We start from the raw sequence: 16586 nt of genomic DNA on the forward strand, positions 1-16586 counted from the left end.
TCCTGGTTTCTACTGTTTGCCAAGGAGGTTTTGTAGTTTTTTTCTGGCCGAGAAGGAGGGTCTAAGGACACGGGATGCTGGGACTTTGCCAAGTCCCTCTGAAGATTGTTCAATCAGTTTTTCACTGTCGCCCTCCGAGAAAACGGCTGTTGTGATTTTGGCGGTTAAAAAAAGAAATTAAATTGGGCCATCCCTTTAAAAGTGTTCTATGGATCTAAATCAACAGTTTGAACTTTTGAAACACATTTTATTTGTATCGCATGCACGCTTTGCCAACCAATTCAGGACCCTATGTTAGCAGTGTAGTTAATTTAAATTAGTAGGAGAGCATAAGCCTATTGCCCTTCTTACATGAACTGATTTTATTTTTTGCTGAGGAAATTTGGTAGGCTACATTGAAGAGATGCAGGCCCCACCCAGGTACTGCTCTGGTGACAGAAAAACAACCTAAAGATGAGATCATGAACATTTTGGAGGTCGGCCATACAAGGCCATTCCGACGTTCTCTTTAATCTGAAATATCTAAAAAATACAGTCTAACAATGCACTGTTCATAAATGTAACTTTATGATTAATTGTGCGTGGTGTCTAATGAGTAGCTATGTTCATAACAAGTCCCAAAAACGTCTGAGGGACGTGCACCAAAACTCGCTCAACTGATGCGTTCACTGCACGGGTCTGTTATGAGAAGGTCTTTGTGCACTGTGTATTTCTTCACGTTGACGGACCTAATTTGTACTTTAGAAAGCACTTACATTTTCTCATCTGCCAGTTAATCTATGTGCATTTCTCTGGTTGTAGGACGAATAATTTCCATTTCTCTCCGTCTTAACAGCTCAGCTCTAATATGTGGAGAATACGCAGAAAGAGAGTTGAGGCTCTGTGCAAACTTGGAAACGCTGGTAATTCGGATGTTCCGTGAACGTGGCATAGACTGGATCGACCTTTTGCCTAGTTTAGCGGGCGGCAGTTCATCGGGTTTACTCTGACACGGCTGACTCCTGAGGACACGCCCCCCTTCAGCCACGCACCCCGTTTCCTCCAACCGCCCCGCGAGCACTCGCTGTTCACGCGCACAAAGCGCTGGGATTGGCCCCCGCTCCGCACACACTCGCCTGTGATTGGCGGAGTGTTGCCACCCGCCGGTGCGTGTTGTGAGTTTTGTTTTTCTTTTTTCTCCTCCTCATGTTTTACACACACAGCTGAGAGAAAGGGGAGCCAGTCAAGAAAAAGAACCTCCAGCCGAGAGAAGGCAGCGGCACTGGAACCGCCGTCTCTTTGTTCTGACGGGCTCTGACAGACTTAAGTCACATTAAACGGTTCTTCTCTTCATGACATCGCGAAATCTCACTGAAATGGACTCAGAGGGGGTAAGGACAGTGCTTTACTATTGTTTTGGCATTATCTAACCTTTTGTCTTGTGGTGGACCGTTAAAGCCAGCTAGTTGTTTACTCATATGGAGATGAGATGTGTCATTTTGTCAGAGTGCTTCTAAACTAAATCTAACATGTTCTTATAATATCTTATAATGTAACATACATTTTACTAAATGTACACTGTCAAAAAAACAGTTCAGGGCGCATCGACATGAATGTACACCACATGCACGATTCATTTGTATTTATGAGCAAAGTACTTTGATATCCTCCCGATTATAATTTCCTTACTGCTATATGAAGAGTAGTGATCTTAAAGTACGTTATTACAGTTATGCGGAGGACACTTCCTGGTGCGAACCCGCTTTATGGGGATTTCACATGGCTCATCTCAGCAGCACGTCACTGCAGTCTATATTTGGAGATGGGAGGCGTCCTGGGCGCGAGCCAAAAGCAGTGAGCGCTCAGTGCATGCACCGGGGTGTAGTCTCACACCCCAAGCCCCCACTGGAAAGCCACACAAGAGAATTTAACAAAGACTTCATGTTTGTATGCTTGAGTAGGCAACATTATTATATTTTGCAACTGAGGCAGAGTCTTGTCAATTCACATTGGCGCGTTTGATACAATGTGTTCTAAACATTTAGTTTTATTCTAAGACCATGTGCTTAAAATAACAACTAGTACAGGGATACATGATTAGAGGCAAGTAGAACAGTGTTATACCAGCACAAGAATATGCAAAGAAAACTTATTTGACATTTCAAGTTTTTATGATTTTAAATTCAAGATCAAATTCTGAACATAATTTTCCTGTCAAGAAATTGAGCCTAATGTCTGCTTTGTTCATGTGTTCAGACTGTTTGTTTAGAAAACTGCGGGCCCCAGTTGAAGCGCAGAAGGCATGACAGTGAGCAGAGCGGGGCAGGCACTGGGCTAGAGTACACAGACCTGGAGGCCGCAGAGGCCCTGGTGTGTATGAGCTCATGGGGCCATGCTCCTCTACTGCGGAAACCACGACCACTCACACCCGCATCAGATTCCTGTGACTCCGTTCTGCCTCCGGAGATGTCAGAGTCACCCAAGGATTTTGTATCACTCTCTTCTCTGGTGAGACTTTGGAAAACAAAATCTTTTTTTTTTTTTTTTTACATTTTGTGTGATTGATAACTGATGGATGTCTCTCTTTTTCCAGTGCATGACTCCTCCACATAGTCCGAGTTTTGTGGACGCCTCAACCTCAGGTTCTAGTCAGCGGTGTTCCTCCGTTCTGGCTCATATCACAGAAAAGCCCACTTCTGGGCACTTGCCATCCCAACCTTGCAAAGCCATGGCCACCAGTGTGATCAGGCACACAGCAGACAGCAGCCGCTACCACGTGTCTGCAGCCCCCAGCTCAGAGAGTCCTGTCAGACCAATGGTGTGGCAGCATCAACAGCTAAAGACTTTAACCATAAACAATTCTTGTGCCCTTTTCCCTACAGCACAAACTTTCACAAACCCATCTCTGGACAATCTTACACATAACACACACCCTGCCCCTCCCACATTGTCTCCTCCTCCTGTCTCCAGCCCCCAAATCATCTGCCAGATGTTTCCCGTCAGTAGCCAATCAGGCATCATCTCAGCGTTCATCCCCAGCGCAGTGCAAACTTCATCTCCTCTGCGACCCTCTGGCTGCTCCACACGCACTCTGCAGCAGCCTTCCTCAGGAATCAACTCATCCCCTGTCCCGTCTCTTCTGGTGGGCTCATCAGTACCTCAGGGGACTGTTATGCTGGTACTGCCCCAGCCAAGTGTCCCACAAACCTCTCACGGCCCGCAGACTGTCATGACCCTGGGCAACACCAAGCTGCTACCTCTGGCACCGGCCCCTGTGTACGTTCCGGCAGGGCCTGCGGCCACCACCACAAAAATTGACTTTTCTCGCAGAAGAAACTATGTTTGCACCTTCCCTGGCTGCAGAAAAACCTACTTCAAGAGCTCTCACCTCAAAGCTCACCTCCGTACGCACACAGGTATGTACCGAATACTTCATAAATTACTCTAATGGAAATGTTTTAGAGAATTTTGATGTAACGCCTGTGGGTTCACCCTGGTAAGCCATGTGCTTTCTTTTTCTCCAGGAGAGAAGCCCTTTAGTTGTAGTTGGGATGGATGCGACAAGAGGTTTGCCCGCTCTGATGAACTGTCTCGTCACCGGAGGACTCACACAGGGGAGAAGAAGTTTGTGTGTCCTGTGTGTGAACGCAAGTTCATGCGCAGTGACCACCTCACCAAACATGCCAGACGTCACATGACAACCAAGAAGATCCCCTCTTGGCAGGCCGACGTCAGGAGCCTCAACAAGATGACTGTTGGCAAAACAGTCTCCAAACCAGGCCTTTCCACCCTCAGCATGCTGGTACCAGCTGGCTCAAAATAGACAAATGCCATGCTACAGTTTCTGTTCACCAGAATAACAGGGAGCAGCCAAGCACAGACGGCTGCCACAATTCTATTCATGGGAATATATAACGACATGCACTGGAAAGACATTCTCTACTGCTCATTTGTACATGGACCTTTTGTTTACTTTATAAAGCTGAAAATGAATGCACATTGCCAAAGCCTTTGTATGAAGAGTATCTTACACATTTCACCCGCTACACTTGTGTCTAATTTGTGTATTAAATGTATATGTGAATGTATAGTTTATTGAACTATAAAAAAGCATTTATTTGTCACTTTTGGAATTAAGTAACATGAACAGAAAATGTATAATCTATATTAATCATTACTTTAAACCTTCATGTCTAACTTTTCATATTTAAAACATACATATTTGTAATAAAAACTCTGAAGAAAGTGCTTTGTTTCCTTGTTGTCTTTAAACTATTAGGCACTAACATAATCTAAATTTTGTGAGGCTGAATATAAGAGATGAGTCTTTTGCCCTGTGTAGTAAGTTAGTGCGTTATGCTCATCCTCTGCGTCACGTGCTGAGTGGTCTGTGGGTGTTTTCAGTTCCCGCTATTCCACTCACTTTGAGGTATTATAAAAGCGCTTTTGGAATAGCGCTTGATGACTTGGCTAGAATGGACAGTTGGAGCCTGGCAAAAGGTTTATTTTTCGGAACATTTCATGATGCACTCGGTAACAAAGGCTAAAAAACAAAATAGTAAAAATGTGTCGAAAAGGGACGCAATGCTCCGTTATCCATTGTGAGACATCAGAGACGGGTTTAATCCTAGCATAACGGAATTTTCAGCAGAGCTGATAGTGACCTCTGTCTGGGTCCATGCCATACACACACACAGTCAATGGCCCCACACCTAGTAACAGTGCGTCATGACCAATCAGAATGTGCGAAATCTGAACAGTTAGGGGCGCGCCCAATGAGCTCGCTCGTCTTTGGACCCACCCCTTTGCCTTACTGACCGACATCCACGAACTCAGTAGCACCGCTCCGCGCTCCGCACGCGCGCACCGCCCGCAGCGCGCAGCGGCCCCTGCTGGTGAACATGTGCAACTCACGTTCACTTTCAACCTTTACTCCAGGGGGCGATTCTGACTGTTGGGATTTTAGGGGCAAATGTACGGCTTGTAGCATTATATAATATTTATACAACCTAATGATGCGTTTGTAGGCATTTGTTTGGTTCCTGTGGCACCAGTGTTTTGGGGGGTAATATTTGGATGTTACACCACCTTTCGTTGTCATGGCAATATCAACACTATCTGGTCAGGTCAAAGATAGTTAGTTGTTTTTCCTAGTTCAACGCTAGCTCTACATTTGTTTCTCTCCGAAAATCAACTGCACAGCGACCATGCAGCACGAAGCTAAACTGCCAGAGCTGAATGTGACCGAGGAAGAGATGGGCAGGTTCACCAAGGCTTTCAAAGATGAGAACTTCCGAACAATGCTGCGGGACTACGCCGAGGAGATATCAGACCCCGAGAACAGGAAGAGATACGAAGAAGAGATCGCCATTCTGGAGAAGGAGCGAGGCAACAGCGTCCAATTCATTCACCCAACTCCATTCAAGTGCATCAGGACCAGCGTTAACGGGCAAAACAAGTGCTACGTCAATGTATGTGCCAGTGACAAAATAGGACAGGCTTCATGTAAACGCGGACTGTCTGACGACGGACAGAGCGGACATCACTGGTCTCTCCCGCACAGCCTCCCCCCGGAGAGGAAAGAGCTGGATCCAAAAGGGAACAAAATCCTTATTTATGATGTGATTTTTCACCCTGACACTCTTCACATGGCGAGTGCAAACAGCAGGTTTATGGATATGGTGACGACTGTTGCAATCCAGAGTATCCAAGATGGGTTTAATGTCTGTCTGGATAAAACCAACATTAAGACCATGAGCACAAAATATAAAGGGAATGCCAGCCTGCAAGCTTGTGTCATTCGTAAACCCATACCTGGATTTAAAGCAAAAGATGCTTCAGATGATCCTCTAGCCTTTCCATATCCTGATTATAAAGCTACAATGCCCCAAAAAGATCAAAAGAATGGCTCACAAAGTCACTCCAAACATCTTGCTAACACTCAGACTTCAACAAAGCCTCACTACACACTAAAATACCGGTCATTCATCGATCTCCAAGACTTCAGGTGCACTAGAGTTTCCACTCGGAGCCCCAGGCCCAAAGAGATCATTTTAACTATTGACCTCCCACTTCTCGAATCAGTGGCAGCCATCACTCTTGAGGTCGAAGAGAAAAGTCTTCTGCTGGAGTCACAGAACCCTGTCTACAAACTGGAGCTGCCTTTAGCCTTTGCTGTAGATGAGGAAAAAGGAGCAGCCAAGTTCAACAGACAGAGCAGGCAGCTGGTGGTCACACTCCCTGTACGGCCTCCTCCAGAGTCTCTGCACATCAACAACTGCCCTCAGGGGTCTGCTGATGATGACATGCATGATCCTGATGGCGTCTGCGAGAGTGGCGGTGAAGTGGAACCTGAAGACCACTCTGAGGCGAGGGCAGCAGAACCACAGGAGCACACAGCTGCAGAGGAGACTGGAGACACATGTGAGGAAGAGGAAGATCTGAGGCTTTGTGAGGAGCACCAAGATGGAACCACGGCGGAGGAGCATGCGAGAGTAACTGATGAGACGGACCAGAAAGAACAAGTGACAATACAAGAAGTCCAAGCCTGCGTGGAGAAGAAAGTAGAGAGAGAAGCAATACAAGAACTACAAGAAGAGAAAGAGTCGGAAACTGAGTTAGAGTCAAAAGCTCCGATCAGAGACGACTTCATCGAAACAGAAAAGGTAAATAAAATGAGGTGTTTCTCATCATCTCATCTGTCCCTGGGAATGAATGACATGTTTGTTTTGTTTGTTAGGCCTCAGAGGATTTACCAGGGGCCCCAGAGTCTGTTAGAGCTGCAGAAGAGATGAATGAAGACCTTCTGAAATCAGAGAGGGACATTTCAAACAGCAGTGATCCCCCCGTTCTACTGACGGAGGTGAGAGAGGACGGCTCACTGCGGGCCCTCAGTGATCATGTGACCACTGCTGGCTTCAGTTTCCACAACTCCCTCCTGTTCGAGCTGGACTGAGCTGCACAGGGCCAATACTGTTGATTATGTTCACACATTTATATACGAGATGTTCATTTATTGAAAAGTGAAGTCATAATTTCCCTGTGCAGAGCCGGGCGAGCTCCGTTATCTTATCATCACTCTATTTGTCTCAATGCCACAAACCAAAGTAATCTACAAATAAATATGAGACGTTTTTACTTTAAATTATGATTGTTTTATTTTATTTTGTACGCTTTAATAAAGTTTGCATTTGCTTTGAGACACAAACCACTACTTTTATTTTTTTATTTTATTTTTAAATAATAGTTTGGCCCGAAGGCTTTACAGTGCACTGTCCGAGTCGGGATTTGAACTCATGACATCGCCGGGCCTACGTGTGCTGTGCCTTAACCACTCAACCACCGGGCAGGACTAACCACTACCTTTAAAGAGGAAATATTTTGTCAAATCGATCCATCAACATCGTTAACACAAATGATTTCCACCGTCTGATTCTTAGTATACATTTTACACGACTCGGCCAAAGCTCTCTAGAGACACACCGGTAACAGAAGAGGTGACGATAATCTGTGGTGCTCAGAGCAAATTCTTTCCATAACATTTCAGGGACAGAGTCAGAATATTAGATTTTATTAAATGCTTAAACATATAAAAGTTATAGATAAACAGCCTGTTCTGGACATGCTGTAACCTTGGATGCAGTGAAGGGCATCTCAAGCCTGATGTTTATGGGGCTGAATGAAGAGTCCATCCTTTCATGCTTCAGATGTTTAGATTTGAATTTTGGGACAATATTAAACTCAGTAACAGAGATGTGAATATTCTGGAAAATACTCAGGGGTTCATGTGAGTTGAACTGGAGAATTGTAACTGTTGAGTCCTTGCATCTGTCAAAGTGAAGCCCTCACCTGGCTGCCCTCTGGAGGGAACTGTCCAAGAAGTGGGAGTAGCAGGTGAGTGAGCAGAAGTACTGCTGGACAGGGGCATCGGTGCCCCCCATGTCGTCAACTAACACCACAGTGTGGGACACCTGGTGCAGGTTCATGCTTACGCTGCTCTGGATGTACAGGCTGATGCACACTTTTCCACAGCAGCAGGTCTTTGCCACCTCCAGGTCCCGACACAGATGAGCCGGGATGAGCTGAGGTCCAAACACGAGCCTGGCAGAGAAAAAGCACACACTTCAAATTACAGCCACTCAATTTATCATCTTCAACTGGAAAGGAGATATATTACTTTAAAACTACAGCCTGGGGGCCAAATGCGGCCCTCCGACTCCGGATAAATTTGTCTCAATGATCATAGGCAGAGCTTTTAACAGCAAATTTCAATATTTCTACCACTGTAACCCCAGTAACATCATTGGAGCAGTTCAACATGTTCAACAAATCACTGTATCAACCACCAGTCTCTGGCCCTGCACTTTCAAATATGTTTCAACCAAATGATACATGTGCATATTTATTTGATATCCTTTATTTTTGGTCAAAGGACGAGATTGCTTGCACATCAAATTGTTACAATGATTTTGAACGATGGCTAATATTTGAAGAAGGGGGGCCGAAAAAGCCTGAGAAATCTTGTTACATTTTAATATTACAAGCTCTAAATGAAGTAAACTTATTTGAAAATACCAGAAGTGACTGACCTCTGGTTTGCTACAGCTCTGGAAGCGATCTCCAGCAGAGGAAGAGGGAACGTGAGTTTGATGGTGTGGTCGAGGGGGTTCGGCTGGATAAAAGGGTTCCCAAACAGGTCCAGGTTCTCCAGGCTGAGCTTCCTGAAGTCCATGGGCAGCACCGACAGTTGGTTGTGGGCGGCCGACAGGAAACGGAGCTTGGACATGCGGCCGATGTGGAAGGGCAAACAGACCAGCTGGTTGTCGTCCACTTTGAGGGTGACCAGTTCTCGGAGCTGGCAGAACTCCGTGGGGAGGGAGCGCAGCCGGTTGTGGGCCAAGTCCAGCGACTGCAGGGTCTTCTGGAGCGTGGACAAACACAGAGCCTCACTGAATGACTCCAGGTGGTTGTTCCGGAGGTTCAGCTGAGACAGGCAGCCCAGGTCTCCGATAGTCGCGGGCAACTTCTTTATGTGATTACTGCTCAGGTCCAGCACACAGAGCGCTGCACAAAAACAGGGATGGAACAATGTAGTGGTGACAATATAATGAGTCTTTGAGCCATTAACAACAGCGAACACAATGAAAGGACATACTGACATGACGACTAGGGCTGGGAATCACATGGTCCTTTACTATTCAATGCAATACACGGCTCACGACACAATCATTTCACCTTATTCCTATACATGCGATAATCTATATATTACTCATGATATATTATACAATAAACCACTATTTTTAAATATGTTTTTTAAATACGTTTTTTAAACCGTTGTTCCTTGTTAAACCCAACCTGCACAAACTTTAAATTAAATAATCAAAACAGTGAATATATCACATGTTTTTCATAAAGAAGTTTACTTCAGAAGTTTACTACAAATGTCGATAGTTTCACGATATATCGATATTTTGTCACACCTGTAATGACTTCTCTAAAGGTTTGCATGGAGAGTTTTGGGTTAGCTTTAGAAGAATGTAAGGTTAATATAATAATATTAAATGAAATGTGATTGTTAAACCCTTAATACTGATATTACTGGGACAATACAGTTTTGTCACGATTTGAGTCTTATTTAAATATGGGTCACAAGTTCACCAGGATTTTGATTTGGTTGGGCCTCAGAAGAACAAAAATGTTGCTACTTTTTTTTGTTCGTCACAATAATGCTGCTTTAATTTAGTCAATATGTGATAAGTCAGGAATTTTCTTGTTTATTTGACTTATTTAGGCCACAACTCAGAATCACTGAATAAAGAATTGTCTCTCATAAGGAGCGTGTTTATGATGTTTACTTCTGGACTGTTAGAGAACATTTCACCAGCAGAACATTTTCTATTTGGTGCATTTCTTGATTATTACATTTTAATGTTACAATTGTTCCACGATTAGAGAGTGAAATCTGTAATTTTCTTTCATTCCCATTCTGCAACGAGTTAATACTATTCTACACATTTGTGACCAGCTTTGTCTATAGAAATTAAGGTAAATGTGACAAAACAGTATATACAGTATTTAAATATTTTTTGTGACTTTAGAATGAATTATAATACTTAAATATGCTTCTACAATAGTTATTATGTTTTTTCAGCTGGATGTAAGTGATTAAAACTCAAATATTGAATGATTAAATATTATTTTGAGAATTGCCCATCCCCAATAACAAGGGCTATGCAATTAATTACGTTTTAATAAAGTTCAGTTTGTTAATTGTGAGGTCTACAGCCAAAAAGTATAAGTTTAGAGGAGGAAATTTGACTATTTTATGTGTTAAATGGCATGAATTCAAGACTAAATTGTTTCTGTTCAGGAAATAAGAATTGAAAGACATTTGGTTAGTTTTTAATAAGACAAATTTGAATCGGGCTGGGTGATAAGACTTAACTTGATCATTTTTTTCCCGTCATATCACCCTTCCACGTGGGACTCGCCTTTGAGAGAGAGCATGCGCATGTCGACCCGCGTCAGTTTGCACCAGGACACCTGCAGCTGCTCCAGAGAGTACGGGAAGTTGGAGGTCAGAGGGTAGTCCTTCTTGGAGAGGATGGAGAGCTTCTTCTTGGGCTGCTCCACGTCTCGAGCCCGCACCGGCGTGAGCGTGGACAGAGGCAGGCTGCTGGTTTCACTTCCCCTGTCTGCCAAGCGCGCAGCAGACAGGAAGTTCTTCAGGCTGTTCGGATCTGCCTGGATTATCAGCACAGTACGGTATATTAGTATATGGTATTTATTATTCATCATGACATCTGACAGAATATGTTTTAACGGCAATGATGTGTTGGACTCTTTCATACTATTTTCTTATGTTATTGCAGCTCTAGTTGACATACTTCCAAGACATCTAGATCTCAGCTGACAACACACACACAAAGGCATTAGAACAGTGATGTAGAATAAGGTCGTACCCTGCTTAAACAGACGTCCACTGCTGGCTCTTTTAATCGGACGGTAGCTTTGCCCTCTTCTACAAACCATGTGAAGAACTTCTCGATGTTGTCTTTGAGCTGCAACAGAAAAGTCCACAGCAAATGTAAGAGTCACACAGCATTGTCCTGAGAGAGAAGTGCAAATGGCATTACGATCGGTGGAATAATACCGGTTATAAATATTGCCATTAGCTTTACATCAGTCTAGTTAAATAAAGCTGAAAATTACAGGAAGTAAAGCAGAGTCCTGAAAAATGCAGAGTCAATTCACAAACAGTTCAAACACTCATTTAACAAAGTAAAGGTGTTTATCAGATATGATTAGTTGTCAAAACATATTACAGGTAATTGTGGGGTTATGGTACTGTTGTGGTTTATGATACACAGAGAAATGCACAGCAGTCACATCATAACAAACAAAAATAGTGGATGGGCCTTTTGTTTTGTTTATGAATATGAATATGTCCTGCTGGGGCACAGTGTCCAAAACAGGACTGAGGGTAGAAAAAGACCAGATCCAAAGCAGAACAGAAGCACAAAAACAACTGTAGTTATTAAATAAAAGGAATAAGAAGGACCAGAGAAGCAGATGGTTTTGTGTGGGATGTTTTCGGTGGGTGGGAGACACTTTGCAGATGGGGGGCTTTGACAGAGGGGCAGGGGAGCACACACAGACCTTGTACTTGGAGCCGGCTCGGTCCTTGGCGGTGCAGATCAGCAAGTACACGCCGCTACGTTGACTCGTTTTGTCCAAATGTTTCCCGATGGACAGAATCGCTCTCGCCCCTTTCCCGCGACCTCTCATCCCGTACGTGGGAAGCTGACGATTTAGCACTTCCACGTCGCACTGCAGCTTCATTGTGGCCGAGCAGAGGCTGTGTTTCTCCCGCTGTCGCTGTCGAGGGCGCGGAGCATTGATGGAAACGTCCGTGTTCTGTGTTCAGCAGTGAAACCGTCATGGATGTCAACAACAGAGCACTCTTCGCTCCAAACGGCGTCAGAACGGGCTCAGAAAACACCCGACATCACAGAAGAGCAGCCCGGCAACCGTCACGGGGAAAGAGAACCGTGAACGAACTCCGTGAACGGTTGAATCTCTTGGGCAGAAGTTAGCAGCCTGTTAGCGGGATCTCGCGCGCAGGAAGTGACGTAACTAAAGGAGTTTTGACCATAAATCGAGGGAAAAGTGAAATGAAAGGTCAATACATTATTATTCTTATCAATATTTTTAACGATAATAATAATTTGAATGGCCAATGTGTTCAAACGAGACACATATACTTATTTACAGGTACTTAAACTTAAACATAGGTGGATCATGATTGTAAACTGCAGTATTGATCTAAAACAGCTCAGCGTTTAAAACTGCAGAGCTGATAAGTAACACCTTCATAGTGACGTTTAATCATAACAAGCAGCGGATTGTTATTGGCCTAATAATAGCATAATGGGCAAAATTGCCTAATAATAGCATAATGGGCAAAATTATTTTTTGTCTCATATTCTATCCAGACTCTGCTGCATCTACAGGTGTCACAGGCTCAACCTTCAGTCATTATGCTGGCCAAAGATGAAAGATGAAAAGTGGCTATGTGACATTTTTTAACCCAAAATGTTGACCTAATTTTCTGAGCTCTTGAACCCCAGCTGTCGGACAGTACAGGATTACTCAAACATGGATGAACCATTTAAATACAGCTTTGTGTAAACTAATGATGAGAATTATAAGAAAGTTAAAAGCTCAATACAGTCGATTTTGCATAGTATATCCCCTTTGAATGTGATTTTTTTGTTGTCATGTTTATGTTTAATATGCCAACCATCCATTAACAACAGGGTGTGGTCAATAGAAACAATAACCAACATGATCAAGAGAATCACTAGACATTTATTTATTAGCTAATCTATTTACATTCAATTCAACTTCCAACCGCATGCAGTTAGGGGCTGAAATAGTATTTCCTCAAATTGTTAATGTAATAATGCGGTACTCATTTGTAAACACAGGTCCCCAACTCCAGCCACATGACTGGAGTAGACCCAGGAACAGGTTTGGCGTTGTGGAAGAGGACAAACCATTTCAATGATTTATTATTTCTAAACTAACATGCATTGAGTTATTTGGTCTACAGTGCAGTGATTGTTTTAATTGTCACAGTGCCGTCTCCACACCGGAGTCTCTACGTAGACAACAGCCCCTCACCTCATGCCCACTCTCACTACCCCTGCCCTCTGAATGCTGCACTATCAGAACAGGGAAGAAGTGTGCGTCTCCGTATGAAGGGGGGCTGACGCTGGTGCTCGGCTGACAGGACTGCTCACACCAGGGTTCGCTGAGGCTGCTGCTGCGGCTCCTCCAAAAGCCCAAGGTACGCTGGGAACCATACATTCGGCATAGAGAGAAGCGCGAGGTGTCCGAGGACGGATGTGAGAGGTACAGCGTCCCACGGCACGAGAAGAGAGAGGAACAGCTGCTCGTGATGGTTCTCCTTCTTTGTCTCCTCTCCTGTTGGGTTGGCCCGGTGCTTTGCTCGCAGACATCTGGCGTGACTAGTGCACCGTAACTGAGCGGAGTCTGACACCGGTCCAACAGGAGGCAGTCTGAGGAGGCGGTGTAGTCTGTGTCCTGTAGAGAGATGGATTCAGTGGTGCTTGTGTTTATTAGCATGGCCTCGGAGTAGCTTGGAATGACTTGTCTATTACAACGTATGTGCACCTCCATCTCTGTGCTATCTAATGTGTCCACTCTAGGAATAATACAGCCGGTATGGTTTCCTATTGGTTGCTCATTTTGTTGGCTTGAGGGCGTTTCTGGATTGTACTCTAAGCCAAACAGTTTTTCTATTCTGTAATGCACAAATGCAGTGCGGTATTCACTGAGAACTCGAAGTGGCCAAGACAATGTGAGGAAAGCTGCCAGCCAGAATGCCGCCTGTGAACTGTACCAAGGCATCTTATCTGGGTCCACATAGACCATTACGTTCTCTCTAAACTCCACATTCTTCAGCTGCATACCCTCCCTGGCCTCCATGTAGTCATCCAAACCCTCCACTTCGGAAAAGAACCTCGCTCTCTGGTTTAAATAATCGTTTTCAGGGCCTGTCTCCGTAAAGCTGAAACACTTAGTAAATCTGAGTCTTGTGGCAGCGTAGGCCTCCAGACCCTTGAGGTCACGGGAGACATCCTTCACACCACACCGGCTGTAGTCGAACTCCCCCTCAGCCAGATGGGTGTTCACTCTTTCGTGGTACACCTGAGTAGTGATGTTAGCGTCACCACTTCGATATCGAGTGACCAGTCGAGTCCGGCGGACAAAGTGGTAACTAATGGCTTTCCACCAGATGCAGGGCTGGGCTTGTCGCATCTTCAGAACACGCTCATAGACGCTGTCAATGTCTGCCTTGCGCTGCAGCTCACTTCTGGCTCGACAGTGCCAGCATTCCACCATATACAGCACATAGAGCATCACGAGGAACGCCAGAGGGATGTAGATGTAGCCGTCAGAGCAGGGGCTGTCGTGGTAGATCATTGAGTGGCCCCCAAAGCCCACTCCTGAGAGACCCCGTAGAGGTGAGGACAGAGGAGCAGTGAGAGGGGGGGTGAAGGAAGACTTGAAACTGATCTTGGTGACAGTGGTGAGCTGACACCAGGCCACTGCGCCCAAGCAGCTGTACATGAGCAAAGAGAGGATCAAGCAGCGCCAGTGGGCCTCGCGGCACATGCACGCTCCCAATGACTGCTGCTCCGGACGTTGCTGTGGAGAGGACAGAGGCACTTAGAGCAATGAACCTATCCACACACACACGCACACACACGCGCGCACACGCACACACACTAAGCATTTCCATTGCCAATAATTAAGTAACATGAACTCAAGAGGACATAGACATTAGGGATTGGATGAGACACAATTCTCACAAGACAAAACAAGACACAAGATCAGGTCCACGAGGATGAGACAAGACCAGATCTTGTCATAATATATTATATTATGTGTCATAAATAGTGGGGTTAAATTCACAGTTTTGGCCTATTGGTGATCTAATTATATTTTTCTGTGATTGTAGCACTGCTTTTTGGAACTCCAGCTTCCCAGAAAATGTAACTCTGTAACAACACTTTCTTCACCTTTTTTTGTCAGAGCGAAATGTAGACATGTGCACAATCTTCTAGCAATTTTTGTTTCTTGTTATCCTTTCCTTAATAGACGTATAATAATACTTTCGTAATAATAGAGTTAACTTAAATCAACGTCATATGTAATAGCTGGTTTGTTCACATTCAACTCATTTGAAATCTATGAAGTAGACTACGTGGCAATAACATGTAGTCCGAGTAAGACAAAACTAGAGTGTGTTGTTTTTCTTCCAGGAAAGGTGGAAATTGATCTCATACTTTTACTATTGGGAGTCCTCCTTGGCTTAATACTTTTAGGTGCTATCACAATTTGTCTCCTTCATCTTTTAAGTAAGAAATATCCAAGTGGTTAGGTCCTTGAAGTCGTTACAATTCCTGAAAATTTTTATATTGATATAAAATTACCCTTTGTTCTTCATTTTGGTAATTAAAAAATGTAATGACTTTCAAATTGACTTTTAAATTGAAATAAGGGGAAACACCTGCTTAATTGATTATTAATTGCTTGACTATTGCACACACTGGAGCTGGCTGGACACTTAAAATAACTTCCTTCTCAATTAAAGAATGTAACCAATCTTCTCATCATTGAGCAGTTAAGAGAAAGTGAACATAGAAACAAGCTGTTGTAGTCTACACTTTCCACACTTTTGACTATTATCTGGCAGATTTAGTTTAAATATAGGCAATATAGATAATAGAGCGTTAAACGGATGTATTCTGTCAAACCCAAGCACTGTGACTAGGCTTACGCGCTTTGAAGTTAGCTTTTTCTGGGTGCATTTCTAAATATTCTCCCCATCTCGCCACGTAAACACCTCACCTCCTCCGGGACATCACTCGCGCCTGTCGAAGTCTCCGCTCTCCCCCCCGTCCCATCCTCACTCGGAGCAGCAGAGGCCGCAGTTGCCTCCACACTCTCCGGATTTGGGGAGCTCATCCTTTACTTTTTGCATGTCCGGGCACAGATTAAGAAGTTTTGCTCGCTGGCTTGGATCGCTCTGCGTTACTTCCGCCTCGGTGTTGGTCCCTGGAGCGCGGCGCGTCGGTGATGGAGGCTCCGTGGTGCTGATGCTGGGAGCCCCGCGGTGCTGGCGGAGGTCCTCCCGTCGGACTGCTGCTGCACCGGGGGGGGCGGGGTTGGGGGATTTCTCCGCAGCAGAGGCAGCAGAGGTTCACCATGGTGCAGCCGATCAATTGTAATAGCGACCTTGACACCGCGTGATATATTGTCCAAGTCCAATTCAGTTCTGAGGATGTGAATGGCGACGACTGGGACAAGAAGCGCGGTCCAGTCACAGAGATAGGCCGATAACACGCGACGCTCATGGATGTGACACGGCCATAATGGTCAAGTGAAGCGTTTCAGAGTGATGCATGTCGCGAAGAAGAAATACGTCCCGGTGTTGGATAGGTTGAATGCATCGTCGCACACACGGCTTTTATTTTGAAAACGGAACTGAGAAAAGGACTGGTGTCACACTAAAA

General features: G+C 44.6%; 4 protein-coding genes across 4 annotated transcripts; 2 read left to right on the forward strand and 2 right to left on the reverse strand.

Moving 5' to 3' along the window:
• Nucleotides 1-1106: 1106 nt before the first annotated feature.
• On the forward strand, nt 1107-4227 carry klf11b (Kruppel like factor 11b). The gene is made up of 4 exons (XM_072457242.1): nt 1107-1370; nt 2236-2487; nt 2573-3395; nt 3504-4227. The coding sequence occupies exons 1-4, from the start codon at nt 1332-1334 to the stop codon at nt 3800-3802; spliced, it is 1413 nt and encodes a 470-aa protein (XP_072313343.1). The 5' UTR covers nt 1107-1331; the 3' UTR covers nt 3803-4227.
• Nucleotides 4228-5174: 947 nt separating this feature from the next.
• LOC140370323 (protein kintoun-like) lies at nt 5175-6963 on the forward strand. Its single transcript, XM_072457437.1, has 2 exons — nt 5175-6644; nt 6719-6963. The coding sequence occupies exons 1-2, from the start codon at nt 5187-5189 to the stop codon at nt 6932-6934; spliced, it is 1674 nt and encodes a 557-aa protein (XP_072313538.1). The 5' UTR covers nt 5175-5186; the 3' UTR covers nt 6935-6963.
• Nucleotides 6964-7279: 316 nt separating this feature from the next.
• On the reverse strand, nt 7280-12067 carry lrr1 (leucine rich repeat protein 1). Its single transcript, XM_072457976.1, has 5 exons — nt 11638-12067; nt 10941-11039; nt 10470-10722; nt 8568-9042; nt 7280-8079 (listed from the first exon to the last, which is right to left on the reverse strand). The coding sequence occupies exons 1-5, from the start codon at nt 11818-11820 to the stop codon at nt 7824-7826; spliced, it is 1266 nt and encodes a 421-aa protein (XP_072314077.1). The 5' UTR covers nt 11821-12067; the 3' UTR covers nt 7280-7823.
• A 978-nt stretch (nt 12068-13045) lies between these two features.
• On the reverse strand, nt 13046-16543 carry LOC140370781 (transmembrane protein 151B). The gene is made up of 2 exons (XM_072458014.1): nt 15922-16543; nt 13046-14715 (listed from the first exon to the last, which is right to left on the reverse strand). The coding sequence occupies exons 1-2, from the start codon at nt 16036-16038 to the stop codon at nt 13114-13116; spliced, it is 1719 nt and encodes a 572-aa protein (XP_072314115.1). The 5' UTR covers nt 16039-16543; the 3' UTR covers nt 13046-13113.
• Between the last annotated feature and the right edge of the window lie 43 nt (nt 16544-16586).

The sequence above is a fragment of the Eucyclogobius newberryi genome, unplaced genomic scaffold (assembly GCF_026437365.1).
Source record: "Eucyclogobius newberryi isolate DKJ021-1_F unplaced genomic scaffold, fEucNew1.0.hap1 SCAF_21, whole genome shotgun sequence".
Lineage (NCBI taxonomy): Eukaryota > Metazoa > Chordata > Actinopteri > Gobiiformes > Gobiidae > Eucyclogobius > Eucyclogobius newberryi.